At 40.8% G+C, this 16,534-nt stretch overlaps 1 protein-coding gene across 2 annotated transcripts in view; it reads left to right on the top strand.

Annotated features, from left to right (window-relative positions):
- The window catches only part of vps8 (VPS8 subunit of CORVET complex), a 227,900-nt gene that overhangs the window by 171,943 nt on the left and 39,423 nt on the right, over nt 1-16,534 (top strand). For both annotated transcript variants that reach the window (XM_039657435.2, XM_089132237.1), the window contains exon 40: nt 13,154-13,234. In XM_039657435.2, the coding sequence (XP_039513369.2) occupies nt 13,154-13,234 (81 nt within the window). The remainder of the gene's footprint in view (nt 1-13,153; nt 13,235-16,534) is intronic.

The following is a 16,534-nucleotide window of genomic DNA, read 5'->3' as shown; positions in this document are numbered from 1 at the left end:
ATTGTCATGATGGGGTATTGTTTGTAGAATTTTGAGGAAAATAATGAATTTAATCCATTTTGGAATAAGACTGTAACATAACAAAATGTATAAAAAGTGAAGCATTGTGAATGTTTTCCGAACGCACTGTATATAGTGCTTTATATAATACGGATAGTTTTAAAGCAGCTTTATGGTGATAACAGAAAAATAATTCAGCTCTAAAAGAAAATAGTGTCATTGTTCAGATGAAGTGTTTTCCATTTCCATACAATTTTCATTGTAAAGTTTATTGATTATTAAATTAGTTCAATTCAGCTATAAAGCAGATCTGCAGAAAACACGCAGATGTCATTGTTCAGCTCTGTTCAGTTCTCACCCAAGTGTCGGTGCAGTCAAATCAATATTTTTGAATAACTGTATACTTATTCTAAAATGTTAGGATGCATTCAGTTGACCAAAGTAAAGAATGCAAATAAAATGTAATTTAGATTCAGTTTCAAATAAATATTGAATAAAATCTAATAAAACGTTGACTTAGCCTGAAAATTTGAACAAGCACAACTTACAGGTCCCACCCCCTTGCTTTCTGCTGCGCTACAGCCCTCCCTCCACAGCTCCTCCCCCAGAGCGGAGCCTGCCGTGAACACGCAGGCTAGTAAGCAGGGCCACCTATCACAGCGGATAAACAGCTATGGCACATAGTGGATAGTTCGAATCATTTTACTGACTCGGATCTTTGAGTCTCGTTCAGCAAAATGAACAAATGTTTTTTCGAGTCATATCATTTCATTTCGTTCATTTCAGCATAATATATTTAAAATGTCATGTTAAATTTCCCAACACATCTAGTTCCTACGAAAATCTTGATTACATTTGTAAAAAGAATAAAAATAAACTGTAAGGTAATGCAGCCAAAGCAAAATTGGCTGAAATGTTATATTAACTGATTAATTTTTGGGTCTTAAAGGGGTCATGAACTGGCTTTTTAAATTTTATTATATTGTTGTCTGAGGTCAACTTATGACGTTTGCTTGGTTTTTGCATTCCAAAAAATCAAAATGAATAAGTAATAGGCTATTTTGTACCCTAGTTTTTATAGCCGTCTCACACTGAAGACTTGGAAGTAAACACCCACTGCTGTGAGTGGATAACAGTTTTGCATACTATAATGAGTTTCAACTTACCTCGTCGATGCACTTGTATTGTTTTGAAACGTCCAATGTTGTAAAATGTCAACCGGAATGATTCGACCATGGATTCGACCCAAAGTCTGTGTGTTGCACAATTCCTGTCAGATCCAATATAGACGGCTCAGCACCGTTCTTTTCTCTTAATCGGTCTGCAAATCCAGTCTTCTTTACAGGACAATCCTCAGTGAAATTAAGCGAACAGATGACGATGTTTTACCTCATCAGCTGGAACGTCATTAAAAATAAAGTTTATCCATGCAATCCTATTGGAATCCAGAGGAAGCATATGCAATGACTGTCGTCTTTCACAACCAGGCACTGCACAATATTCTGTGTTGCTCGGTAGAGCAATCTGGTTTGTCATCACGAGGTAGGCAAGTTATTTAGCTATGCGTGATTGCGTGTAATCCGAGAATCGGTGGGCGGGGCTTAACTGGCCGTGTTGAAGTAGGAGTTGATCTACTTCTGCGGGGGTGGTGTTTTATCCTCTTTGTCGTCATAGTTCCCCACTTTTAAAAACGAGTCGTTTGCAGAGGCTGGTGTCAATAAAATCTTTTATTGGACTAACAAAGACGTTTTCAGTTCTGAAACTTACAGGATATTCTTATAATATGATGACCTCTTAGATGTCAAAAGCTCAAGGAAAATTAGATTTCTCAGTTCATCACCCCTTTAAGTTCAGGCTATTGCAGTCTGATTCTGTTAGTTCACCTCACCTCCTGATCCGAGACGTTCTTTCCTTTTCAACTTCATATTTATGAGGTTTGTTCTCCACCTCTCGTGTCTGGAGACGTTAGTTGTCGGCTCGTCAGTGTCTGATTTTGATCTGTCTGGGCCATTCCGTGTGTGATACAGCAGGGCTGGAAAGAGTAATGATTAGTTCATCTCTCGAGTTCGGGACGGGTCCGAGTCTTTCGTTCTTCCTGTCAGTACCGGAAATAGAAATGATTAGTTCATTTTCTTCGAGTCTTCAGGTTTTGAGTCCTTCGTTCTTTTGTCACGTGACCTCTGGTAACTCGCATCAAATATATCGAGTGATATATATGATTGATGCAAGTTAAATATAACTCGCATCAATCATATATCGCCCCCCAGGTCAACTGGGAAGCTGTGTAGAAGAACTGGATGTGCTGCTCTCCTCCTTCTCTGAGGATGACATCCCATTTGTAGTCTTTGGCGACTTCAACATTCATCTAGAGAAGCCGTCCGCTGCAGACTTCATCTCTCTCCTAGCCTCCTTTGATCTCAAACGGCTCATCACCACAGGTACCCACAAGTCAGGCAACCAACTGGACCTGGTATACACACGCAATTGCATCACAGACAATGTCTTAGTGAAACCTCTCAACGTCTCAGGTCATTTCCTCATTACCTTCAATCTACAACTTACTACCCACGCACCACCAACTCCACTACCAGTTACTTTCAGGCGAAACCTGCGCACACTTTCTCCATCCCATCATTCCTCTCCTGTGTCATCCTCTCTTCCCTCACCCTTGCATTTCTCATCCCTGGACGCGAGTACTGCAACAGATAATTTATGCTCCATTCTAACCTCGTCTTTAGACAACATCTGCCCTCTCTCGACCAGGCCAGCACGCGTTACTACCTCCAACCCCTGGTTATCTGAGGTTCTTCGTGAGCACCGGACTGAACTCAGGGCAGCAGACAGAAAATGGCACAAATCAAAAGACACATCTGACCTGAGTAGGTACCAATCTCTGCTCTCTGCCTTTTCCACTAAAGTTCATGCTGCGAAATCTTCATACTTCCACAACAAGATCAACAGCACCTCTAACACACGTTCACTGTTCAAGACATTCAACACTCTCCTCTGTCCACCTCCACCACCACCCACCTCCTCGCTAACTGCTGATGACTTTGCTAACTTCTTCACTGACAAAACTTCTACTATCAGCAGTCAGTTCGCAGCGTCACACACACAGGAACCCAGACTACCCTCTCCCCCAGCCAACAAACCTCTCTTCTCCTTCACACCACTAACTGAGGAAGAAGTATCTAAGCTTCTCCTCTCCAGTCGTCCTACCACTTGCCCTCTTGATCCCATCCCATCACATCTGCTCCAAGAAATCTCTCCTACACTTCTTCCAGCACTCACACACATCATAAACTCATCCCTCCACACTGGCATCTTCCCTACAGCGTTTAAGCAGGCTCGGGTAACTCCACTGCTTAAAAAATCAACACTGAACACATCACTCTTAGTAAACTGCAGACCTGTCTCTCTCTAACCATTCATTGCAAAAACACTTGAACGAGTTGCAAGTATCATCTGTCCTGTCCCTGAACAATCAGCTGGATGTCAACCAATCAGGGTTCAAGCAAGGGCATTCAACCGAGACTGCATTGCTGTCTGTCACCGAAGCCCTGTGGATCGCTAAAGCTGCTTCCAAATCATCAGTCCTTATCCTCCTGGATCTGTCTGCTGCATTCGACACTGTGAATCATCAGATCCTTCTGTCCACCCTCTCATCACTGGACATCACTGGAACTTCCCTCCAATGGTTTGAGTCCTATCTCACAGGTCCTTCTGGGTCGCATGGAGAGGCGAGGTATCCAAAGCACATCAACTGACCACAAGAGTTCCCCAGGGTTCAGTGCTTGGTCCACTCCTCTTCTCCATTTACACCACATCACTGGGACCAATCATACAGGCACATGGTTTATCTTACCATTGCTATGCTGATGACACCCAGATCTATCTCTCATTTCAACCAGATGATCCCACAGTACCTGCATGAATCTCAAGCTGTCTAGCTGAGATCTCGGTATGGATGAAGGAACATCACCTGCAGCGCAACCTGGCTAAGATGGAGCTTCTTGTCCTCCCTGACAATCCGTCTCTACAGCACGACTTCACTATCCAGCTAGATTCTTCCTCAATCACCCCATCAAGGTCAGTCAGAAATCTTGGAGTAACCTTAGATGATCGGCTGACCTTCACAGACCACATTTCAAAGACAGCTCGATCATGCAGGTTTGCTATGCACAACATCAGGAAGATCAGGCCTTTCCTAACTGAGCATGCAACACAACTTCTCGTTCAGGCCCTAGTCATCTCTAGGCTTGATTACTGCAATGCTCTTCTGGCTGGACTTTCATCATGCGCTATTAAACCTCTACAAACTGCTACTCGCATCAAGTTCAAAGCGTTGACACTTGCGTACAGATTGGCCACAGGATCTGCTCCCTCCTACTTCCACTTACTACTACAAGTCTATATCCCTAGCAGAAGCCTACGATCAGTCAATGAGCGACGGCTCGTGGTACCATCACAGAGACCCTCAAAATCACTTTCCAGAACATTCTCATTCACGGTACCATGCTGGTGGAATGATCTCCCCACCCTCATCCGGAATGCAGATGGCGGCCTCAGACCAATTTTAGATCTCAGATTTTTTGAACAAAGTGCTTGTGAAGAGACCATTCAAAATGCATACAGTCAAGAAACTCCTCACGTACGTGCGCCAGGGGGACTGGTTTATTTCTTTCGATCTGAAAGACGCCTATTTTCAGATTCAGATAAATCCCCGTCACAGGCCATTCTTACGATTCGCCTTCGATGGCTAGATTTATCAATACACCGTCCTTCCGTTCGGCCTATCCTTAGCACCCCGTACGTTCACGAAGTGCATGGATGCGGTGCTCGCACCCCTGCGAAGGGTCTGCAAATTTTGAACTATCTGGATGACTGGCTGATTTTGGCACAATCCACACGGAGCTTCTGTCTCATTGGACAGTTCTCCTCAATCATCTGAGCAGTTTGGGCCTTACTGTCAATTGGACAAAGAGCTCACTACAGCCGAGCTGCGATTTCCTTCCTAGGAATAGAGCTAGATTCAGTGGCTATGACGGCTCGCTTATCAACACAGCGCATGCGCCGTGTTCAGCGACTAGCCTCTTCTTTTCAAATGAACACCCTCACGCCTCTGAAAACTTTTCAGAGAGCGCTGGCTTACATGGCCTCAGCCTCCGCAGTTCTCCAGCTGGATTTACTGCACATGCGCCCGCTTCAACTCTGGCTAAACACCCGCGCGACTCGCCGGGTGTGGGCCACAGGTTGCCAGCTGATCAAAGTAACGCAGACCTGTATTTCAGCTCTGCAGCCCTGGACAGTCACCGAATGGTATCAGCGGGAGTGACTATGGAAGCTGTTTCTCGCCGAAAAGTCATCTTGACAGACGCGTCCAACACGGGTTGGGGACACGCCACTCGGTGCTCCTCATAGCCCTGTGCTGGGAGAAGCAGAATTGGTTTCCGGAGCTCACACAGCTGTCACAGACAGACCCGTGGCCCATTCCAGTCAGAACAGATCTCCTCTCTCAAGCTCGCGGCACGATCTGGCATCCCCATCCACAGCGCTGAGCGCTACATGCATGGGTGATCAATGACTATCCGTCGCTTTGCCAGAGGGAGTGATAAACAGTATCATACATGGTAGAGCGCCTTCTACGAGAAGGCTCTATGTGTCAAAATGGTTTGTGTTTTCTAAATGGTGCACCAACAAAAACATGGATCCACGGACATGCGGGGTGCCATCACTGCTCGTATTTCTGCCACGAGCGTCTTTCGCTTCATTCAATGAAAACCAGGGAGGCAGCCTGCGAACCGCACTTTTATACACGCTGGCCATGCCCTTTCTGGCGGGCTATGATGCAATGACGGCGTGTCCACCTCTCATTGGTCACGAGTTCAGGCGAGTTTGCCTATAGGCTGCAGCAGTTTGCCGCAGAGCAACCAATGAGCTTGCTAGCTAGCCCGCTCATGGTCTGCAGCTGCTGAACTGCGTTGACAATGGATACAAGAATAAGGATCATTTTTTGGCTTCAATATCTCAGAAAAGATTAATCTTTCCCGTAGCGTAAGCTAGCTTACGCAATACTCGTTCCCTCATCTAGAGAGAACAAAAAAAATTAACATATTTACCTATTTCGGCCATAGACGGTCATATTGACCGCACTGAATTTTGCTGTATTTTTTTGTTAAATTTCCCGCGGTTGATCATGTTCTCTCTCAACTGTCAACAGAAAGGTCCGTCCGGTCACCTCTGTAGTGGTGTTTGCTATATAATAATTTCTACATTAGTTGTTAATCAGAAATAAGCAAATAAAACCGGACTACTATAATACTTACGTTATCTATAGGCTATATATATAGCCTATATATATTGCTAGGCTAAAATTTCTAAAATGAATGAGCGAATGAGGAGGAACATGACTCGAACTATGGCCCTGGAGATGCTTCAGAACTTGACGAGTGATGATTCGGATGTAAGGGAACAATCGGAGGTGGAAAGTGACAGCGACGTTTCCTGGGTGCAAGTTAACATTTCCTCCTCATCAGACAGTGATTCAGAGTCAGAGTCCACATCAAGGAAAAAGAGACGGCTGCTATCATCAGACACGGCGGATCCAGATGTTCCATTCATGTCGGATGATCCTGGTGAGCTCTGCTGCCCTGGCCTGCGCTGTTTGTTTTGCTGCATGGGCTGTTCAAAGTTCTGCTCTATTATTTTTATGAGCCTATTTTCGTCATAGTTTGTGGCCGTTCTAGTAGTTTTGGAATTCTGGCACTTCTAGTGTTAAATGGTTGGTTACCCAAAAATTTAAATTCTTGATGGCATTCCAGACCCATAAGACGTTCATCTTCAGAACACAAATTAAGATTTTTTTAATGAAATCTGATGGCTCAGGAGGGGCTCCATTGACCGCTATTTAATTAACACTTTGACTTTGTTAAAATAGTCCAGATGACTACAGTGGTTCAACCTTCATTTATGAAGCGGTGAGAATAATTGTTGTGCGCCAAAACCCCGAAAATAATGACTTTATTCAATAATTTATTTTCTTCCGTATCAGTCTCCGACGCGCTTTCATGAGATCACCACATCAAAATACGGGATCCTCTGTTATACAGCAAGATACATGTGCCGTGTCGTCTCATCGTCTCAATTATCAAAACTTTTAAGATGTGGCATGACAATATCACAATTGATGCTGCACACACTCTCCTGTTTAGTAGGCATCGCTTGGGAACAATGACATCTACACCACCAGCTCTCCATTGCTCTCTGTCTTTCAGAATCTTGTGGCTGTGGGTGTCTTGCCTCTTCGAATAAGTAAGGTTGTGCAAAAAATGCAATTCATGCTCTGTGTCGAAATCTGTAGACATAGTTAAGAACTGTTTTATGTTGAGTGTGCATCTTCCTCTGCTTGTAAACATTGTTTCCTGGACATATGTCAGAACTCCAACTCCTGCGTCAGATACTCCTACTGATACGGAAGAGAAGAAATTGTTGAATAAAATCGTTATTTTGTGTTTTTGGCGCACAAAAATTATTCTCGACGATTCATAAAATTAAGGTTGAACCACTGTAGTCAAATGGACTATTTTAACGATTTTCTGTCCTACCTTTTTTGGGCCTTCAAAGTGTTAATTAAATAGCTGTCAATGAAGCCCTTCCTGAGCCATCGGATTTCATCAAACAACCTAATTTGTGTTCTGAAGATTGGAATGACATGAAGGTGAGTAATTAATGACAGAATTTTCATTTTTCTATTTTCAAACTATCCCTTTAATGCTACGTTCACACCGGACGCGAATAGCGCGTCAGGCGCGAATGATTTCAATGTTAAGTCAATGCAAAGACGCTTTACGCGCGTGAAAAATTCCTGCGGCGCGAATGAGGCGTGGAGCGCGGCGCGGAAGACGCGAATACGCCTCATTTGCGCGTCAAATTCGCGCGAATTGAGCGTCTGGCGCGTTACGCGCGAATGATTCAGTTAGTGCCATTTGTGCATTCACGCGTTTGACGCGAATTCGCGTCTGCCGCCCGAGTTGAAAAATCTGAACTTTGGCGTGAATTCGCGCCGCGTTAACCAATCAGGAGCCTAGCTGCTTGCTCACGTGGTGAAGTGTCTGGATGCTTCATTAAATTATTTTGTTAATATGACTAAATGCATGGTGGGATTATGCACAACAAAGCAAATGTTTTATCACTTAAAACATTATTTCTATATACGAGACATGTTCATTTTGTATTGAATGTTGTTCATTCCATAGCTATTATATGAAATAGTATTTGTAAAGACAATAAACATGTGCATAAATTCGTGTCTGGACGTGAGAGAGAGAAAAAAATCACAGGACAGGTTAACAACTTTTGAAGGCTGGCTCTATTTATCATCAAAACAAAAATAAATGACAGCTAGATTAGATGGATGAGGGCGAGGGTGATCCTTGCTCCGATGCGGGACAACAGGTCATCAAACTGGGCGTGGGACAGGCGGAAGTACCGCTGACAGCGGCCGTCATCCAGCGCAGCTCCTGAAGCGAGCAAATGGTGAAACTGTTCGGTGGACACAAATATACGGCGAAGATGATCCCCACGCCGCTGTTCTGCTCTCCAGAGTAAATACAGAGCGGTAACTCTCTTGATGAATGCTCGGTCGACATAAAAACAATGGCCGCCAACAGATTTCGATTCTGACGCGCGTCACACGCGTAAATTTCGCTTCAAACTTTTGTTTTTACGTGTGCCAGTTTTGCTCTTGACACGCGAAATAACACAAAGTGGTCAAGCGTCAAACTAGACGCGTCAGGCGCGAATTTGACGCGCGATTCGCGTCCGGTGTGAACGTAGCATAAGAAACTACTGACCCTAAACTTTTGAATGGTACTGTACATCACAGAGAAACACACATTAACTGAAAATAAAATAAATTAAAATAAAATATTTGCTGTCACTACAGTTTTTTGTTATTATACAGGAAATGTTCATGTTTATTTTGATTCAGGGATAGTCTCTTTTTGTGACCCATGTTGATTCATTAATCCCCCTCCCTCAGCATCTATCTGAGATGCTCTGGTTCGGCCCGGCTGCTGATGGTGACATTTGATGGCATTTGCTCACAGTGTGTAATCATTAGTACGCTGCTGTGAATGCAAATGCAACTCTGACAGGGAACAGGAAATTTATAAGGAACCCTATCAAGTTATAGATGATCACAATCAATATATTACAAAATCAACAGGTGTTGTCTTGAATGTGCACTTACCTCTGGGCACATGCAGCTGTATGCACTGTGCCCGCTGTGAACACTTGCTTGTTGATGTGTTATTGTTTTCATTATTATGTAATTCATGGAGTACATTTGATTTCCAATTGTTTGCACTCCACAACAGAAATACAAGAAAGGGGGTCATGGGGTGGTGGTCTATACCAGACACGTGTGACATGTCACAGTTCCAGTCTGGTAAAAGCTTTTTAACTACACTCTAACTACAAAATTTCAACAATGATGTTTTGTTTTTGTTTTTTTGTTTTTTGTTTTTTTTTCATGAAACATTTTTACACTTAAGGATGAATCCATTGATGCAGTGAAATCAATTCAATATACTTTATGTATTATGTAAGTTTAAAACTGAGTAGACCCAATGAGTTATGGTAGAAAAAAAAATGCTTTTGGAGAAATAAACTTGCTAGTCACGACTGTTGTCCGAAATTGTAGTAACTTAGTTGCTCATTCATTGTTCAAACGACAGGAATATAGATTATAGTGTTTGTTTGTTTGAATCCTTACCTTTGAAATAAGTATAATAAAATATATACTTTTTACAAAGAAAGATTACACTAGAAATATTAGTAAAATTGCAATGGTTGTAACTTTTTTTAGTGTTTTATTAGTGCCAATTTGGGCAGAGGGCAGAAGATAGGGTGAAGGGTGAAGATTCCAACACTTTCTGAAAATACAGTGTGAGAATTAGTTACACAATTACTAGAAAAGGTTACCTTTGATATTATAGAGTTTGCATCCATACAAAATTTGTTAAAAACATTTTTTCAAGACATTTCCAACTCTTAACTTTGAACCAATTCTATAGATCACTTTGGTCTTGTCAATGGAATTATTTGGCAACTTTTTAAAAGTAAACTTTCAATTCAAAATCTTATTGGCATCCATTTATTTGGCATCTCGCGCTCATCATCCACTCAAAACGTAATGTTAACCAACTATTGGGCCGCCTTGCAAGCCCAAACAAGTGTGTGCGGCTTGCCTGTTGTTTTGATTCCGGTCTAGCTAGATCCACTTGTGCTTTGGTGAACGAAGCAACAAAATGTCCTTGTGCAGCGCAAGCCATTGAAATGAATTGGTTTCATAGCGCAGCGCAGCGTCCTGTTGTGAAAAAGCATGTGAAAAAAACTATAAAGTTTGCTAGGCCAAAAAGACTGTTAATCGTGATTTAAAAAAAAATATGGCTCACACTCATAAATAATTAATGAGGATAAAAGACATTGATGTGACATGAAATTGTTTATATCTTCTAATCCAACAGTGTACAAAACAATAGTTGCAAATTGGCAGCAGCTTCGTTTGTATGAAACGAGAGAGAGTGAGTCCACGATACTGATGGCATAATTAGATAACTGTACACAAAATATGGATTTGACTGAGTTTTAATTTAATTAGCTCACAAACACATACATTCCAAGAAGGAAAACATTGCTAGCAAGTGTATGACTTCAGTTACCCAAATGAGCTGCATGGTTCGATTGACAAATCACAATCAAGTATTGCACAGATCCGTGTATAAAAAAGGGATCATGTACATCCAGCCAGTTGTTATCGCAAAAATAAAGGGTGATCAGTCGCTTTGGGCTCTTGCATCAGCCTGAAGGGGTTTATTCTGCGATAACAACCGGCTGGATGTACTGTACATGATCCCGCTTATTACATGGTTACCTGCCACATAAGTAAATAGTTATACAATAACATTTTCGACTCTGAATAATATTTCAAGAAGATCTATTCTATTAGATTTAAATTTAGATTTAAATATAGATTTAACTATAAAAATAGTGTATTTATATTATAACTATACTTAGCTCATAGTACCATATACCGATTAAAGGGATGCACCATATAGACCATTTCACAAGATGTAAACAACACTGGTCCAGAAACACTTCCTGTTTCAGTTTGTAACTGTTTTCTTTATTTCACATGTAAACAAAAACATCTTAGATGTTTGTTTAACTTTTTGATTCAGTTTTAAATGTTCTGTTGGTTGTATTTTATCCCAGCTTTTTTGTAGTGTTAAAAAACGGAAGCAGGAAGTGCTTCTGGACCAGTGTTGTTTACATCTTGTGAAATGGTCTATATGCAGGTGGTAGCTTCATACCAGCAATGATAGCTAATTTAAGTTTTTGTGTTATATAGTAAAGAGTGAAGTTTGTTGAGTCGTGTTTTCATTCTTCCTCTAGAACATGCATTTGATTTAGGTTTGGGAGAGACGTGAGCTCCAGGGATCTGATATTCCAGATGTTTTTGTGAGTGATGGTCTCTCCCGAAGGGGAGCAGTTTGGGCCATGGGCAGTGTGCTGCATTTATCTTTTTGCATGTGGAGAAAGTAGGATATAACTACAAAGTTTAATGTAAATTTGCAAATTATCCTATCACAAAAAACAAAGTGCAGATTCAATGTAAGAGATTCATGTCTCAGTTTGGTCAGTTTCCGTGTTTTGAACATTTTGAAGTTTTGTGAGTGCTTAAACTCACGCTATACCCAAGTTATGAACAGCCTCACGATCACTCCTGGCATTGCTTATCTATAGCACAAGTGTTTTTATTTGCCGTGATCTTAATATGCAAAAGTAATCTTTTACGTGTATCTGGTGTGCAAAATGTACTTGTTGGGTAGAATTGGCTGGGTGTGTGTATTTCCTATCGTATGCGTGCAAAAAGTGAGTATGTACACTAAAAAAGTGCTTATTGGATGCATTTAAAACATAATTTATATTATGCGTATATAAAGAGCCAACAAGGCATGAACTCGTGAAAACTGAGCTCAATCGGTCACATTTTCTGCTCCCTTTCTTTATACAGTTTATTCCAGTTAATATACTTTATTTATCATGCTGATAAGATAATGTGTAGTCTTCATATCTAATGTGTAAAAAGCATTAATATAATTCATAAATGGTTCTTAGGTTGTTTTATCTGTGTAGTCTGAGAATGATGTACAGTTTCCACTAACACAAAATCATTTATGTAGCCTATTTGAGTGGAATTTGATTTACTACGTAAATGAGATTGATCGGTATTGGAAGCACAGTTGTTTTAATTTACAGAACTACAGAATAGCACTTATTGTCGTTACATTTCCCCTAAGATGTTGAGACATCCTGTTTTGTATTACTAGAAATAAATTATAGCTGTTAAATATATTTCCATGTGTCACTCTTCACAGTTCCTGGTAGTTGCAAATGGCTGATTCAAGTGTTTAAAAACAAAAAGTGCTTCATGCTGGGTCTTAAAAATATTGTCCTGCTTTTTTCACTCACATCCTTGATAACGATATTGTCCATTGGTATGGACACTAATATAGTTATCTTTATAGTTATCGTTCTTGGTGTCAAAAACAAGTCTTAAAGATAGGACTAGGAGTGTTTTACAGTTATAATGAAATGAACAAGTGTTTGTCTGCTAATAAGAGAGAAGTAGAGTGTTGTTTGCCATTGCGTGACCTTCATGACAACAGTATTTCTGTAACTTTCCACCCCTCAGAATGAACATGTAGTGTGAAAATAGTTAGTAGAGAGAGAGAGAGAGAATCTTCCAGGTCTTGATCTTTCTGACTGCTTCAATCTGAACCCCTACCGAGGGCAGAATTACTCATGTGAGTGCAGTCCTCTGATAACAGCTAGTGCTAGTGATTGTGTGTGTGTGATGTTACTGAGGCCGCACTCCTTCGTCATCTGAGAGTTATCAGCTGTCATTGTGAATGCAGTCTGACAACACGCACTGTGTTTACTCCCTGTTTGTGCTTACTGTAGACCAAGCCTTTAAAATTGATTCCAGGATCGTTTCTCACAGGTGGAACAGAAACAGGTTTCTACTAGTATGATCAAAGCTATGAGAAATGAATTTATCTCTGTGTATGTGGTGTCTCTCTTCCAGGACCCTGTATATGGGAAAGGAAAGCTGGCTGAGATCCAGGGGCTCATTTTAGGGATGCTAGAGACCTTCAACTACGAACAGGTAATGTGTGTGTTGAATGGGTTGAAAATTTTTATTATTTTAATTTAAAATAACTGTTTTCTATTTTATTATATTCTAAAATGTCATTTATTCCTTTGATGGCAAAGCTAAATTTTCAGCAACTTCAGCATCACATGATCCTTTAGAAATCATTCTAATATGCTGATTTTGTGCTCAATTTATGTTTCTTATCATTGTTAACTTTGAAAACGCTTGAAACAGGTTCAAGAGTTCAAAAGAACAGCTTTAACAATGTGAAAATGTTTACTATCACTTTTAATCAATTCAATGCATCCTTGCTGAATAAAAGTATTCATTTATTTTATAATGATATTTTGACATATATTATTAAAATCAATAATATATGAATATATTTGTATGTATGATATAGACAAAAATCAATAATCTTCTATAACTTGACAGCTGTTTCTTGCAATAAATCAGTCATCGCCTCCTGTGAATAGTACATTTCTTCAACAGCATCTGTAAACAAATACTTCAGGTTATTTCAGATTCGGTCAGATAATTTTTCTGTACCATGTAGGGGTGGAACGGTACATAGAAGTCATAGAAGTAGTACATAGTACATAGAAGTTCGGTTCACACCTCGGTTCAGACATCACGGTTCGTTACAATTTCAATACAATGGAGGGAAAAGCAAAACAAAAATACAGAAGCCATTGTATTTTTTAAATAAGTTTTATTAATAAAAGCATAGAACCAGTTTATTTGTAGTGCACTGACAGTAGTTTTATATAATTAGTTTATTAATTAAATGAATAAAAAGACCTTGCGATATGTTTGGTAATTGTACCTGAATTAATTTAAAATTATTTTGCTATATTTCAGATCAATATATTTGTTTTCCTTAATTTTAATTAACATTATTATTTAACAATGTATCATTATTTTATACCGTGTATTCTCCGTGTAAATTTGTGCACCGAACCATGACGCCCGTACCGTTTCGGTTCAATACGAATACATGTACCGTTCCCTTTGTTAGGATGTAGTGCAGGCTTTGTGAGGTTTTGTTACACACCTAACCCTAACCCTAACATGAAAAGATAAATTATTGATTATCTTCATACAGTATAGCTAACCATAGTGCATAATTGATTTCTTGCTTTACTATTAAAGGCACGCTATGCAGGAATTCCGTTATTGTCCCCTAGAGTCGCCGTGGACTACTTGTATTTAATGTTAATTTCATAAACACCTCTCATGCAGAGTGTCTCTGCACTCACGGCCTGATGCCCATTTGAAGCTGTTATATAGACCCCTTTTCAGTTGGTAAACATGGTGACGTTTTTATGTGGGCGGAGCTTAGGTGGAGGCAGAACGATCCCTCTGGCCACTTCACTAATGTTAGTTAGCAAGTTTTATTAGCTTGTTTTTTAACAATGACTGGAGAAAATCAGATTTTATCTTAATGTGTAAGGTCACTCACTGTCCAAGACCGCGATTGTTATTTCCAAAAGTTATTTTTAACGGACAGAACCAGATTGGCCGACCCGTAGCCGCCTACACGCTCACTCAATGCATGGACGATCTGACAGGATTAACGTTACGTTACCTTGGGTGAGTGGCCTGACTTCTACACCTACCTTATAGAGAAACAGATCGTAAAGAGAAACTGATGGCATATAAATCTTTAGATGCCTATAACTATGTGCTGAATGCATGGTCCTGTACAAGACTTGTGTGTATGATCTGCAGTTCTGCCTAGCCAGGGCAGAGAAGACGACAATGTAAAGAGTGTCATTACGGTGCGATTTTAATCATTTACAAATAATACAAGTAATTTAAGATCCTTATTATGTAGCCGAATCTGTGCTGGTTTGCATTGACCACCTCCAGTTTTCTCTTTGTTTTGCCTCCAGCTAGTGCCGTGATGTAACTATTAATTATGTGATGTCTATTAATGTTTGGCTTTGGCTGAAAAAGATGGCGCCGCTGTGTTTGTGTTTGGCGCTGTTACAGATACGCGGTAACATGACCACCAACTTGCCTGGATTTGCCGGAGATTCAAATCTACCGCCATTCCTAGCCCAGATTGATCTCATGAAGTAGCGTGTGTATGCCACGCCAATTCGTATTTCCATTTTTGGCGTGCTATCAAGACGCATAATCGCCTTTCAGCGTGTTTATGAACGCTGTTGACTTAACGTTATATAAATGTATGACTTACCTCAACCCCGTCCCTAAACCTAACCGTCACTGGGGTTAATGGCATTTATGACTGTTCCCTTACCATCCTAGGTAAAAAAAAGATATGACTTACCTCAACCCCATCTCTAAACTTAACCGTCACTGGGGTTAATGACATTTATGACTGGAGATTTGACTGCGTGTACAGACACGCGGAATGACGCGGACGTTAATGGCGTAGACATACACGCATACCAGTGATGCGCGGGTTGATCCGAAATGAGCGGGTGCCTGCGGTCACCCGCGGTTACCCGCAGTTACGGGTCATCCAAAAATGTTTTTAATTAAATTCGGGTCGCGGTCGGTCGGGTCGTTTGAAAAAAGATGCCAATTAAACATTTGTATTAGTACTAGACACATTTTTTGATGAAATATACAGCCCTACACATTATTGGCTGAATAACTGGCATGAAGATAACACACAAGCTCAGTCTAAACAGTTCTCGGTTCTATACTAGTGATTCGAGAACCGCTGTCCCTGTGCGTTCGGTAGTACGCAGTATCTATGCGCAGTATCAGCTGCTCGTGCTCATCACTTCTCTCAACAGTGGCACCAACATGTCTCGGTTCAGTGAACTGTTGGAGTTACTGGAGTAAAATAGAATTCAGGATATTGATTTATTTCGAATCGGAGGCGACTGTCAGGCATGTCTGAAAGTAAGTAACTAACTTGTGGATCAGCACTGTTGCAAGACGCGAACTGTTTCGAACGATTCAGTTCGATTTAGCGTAGGTTCGACCGGTTCACTAAAAAGAACCGGTTCAAAAGAACGATTCGTTTACGAACCGGCCATGTCTATGATCACTACAGTCTGCAGAGATGGAGGCGGCAAGAGAAAAGGTGAAGACTGGGGAGTGGAAGCTCCGCAAATACACAAATAGAAAGAGTAAAAGTGTGGGAGACATTTGCTGAAATAATGAAATATGATGACCAAAGTGCTGGCTTTACCTTTGTTATGCGTAGGCCAGGCCTACGTCTTCTTACGATGCTGTGTTGTTACACGTCTATGGCCCAATAAAGCTCCGATGAGCATTTACTACTTTTAAAAAATGCGGTCAGGAAGCAGGTCGGGTACAATATTTTTTTAC

Source organism: Pimephales promelas, chromosome 6 (assembly GCF_988280905.1).
Source record: "Pimephales promelas chromosome 6, fPimPro1.hap1.1, whole genome shotgun sequence".
Classification (NCBI taxonomy): Eukaryota; Metazoa; Chordata; class Actinopteri; order Cypriniformes; family Leuciscidae; genus Pimephales; species Pimephales promelas.
This window is presented reverse-complemented; position numbering and strand designations above follow the sequence as displayed.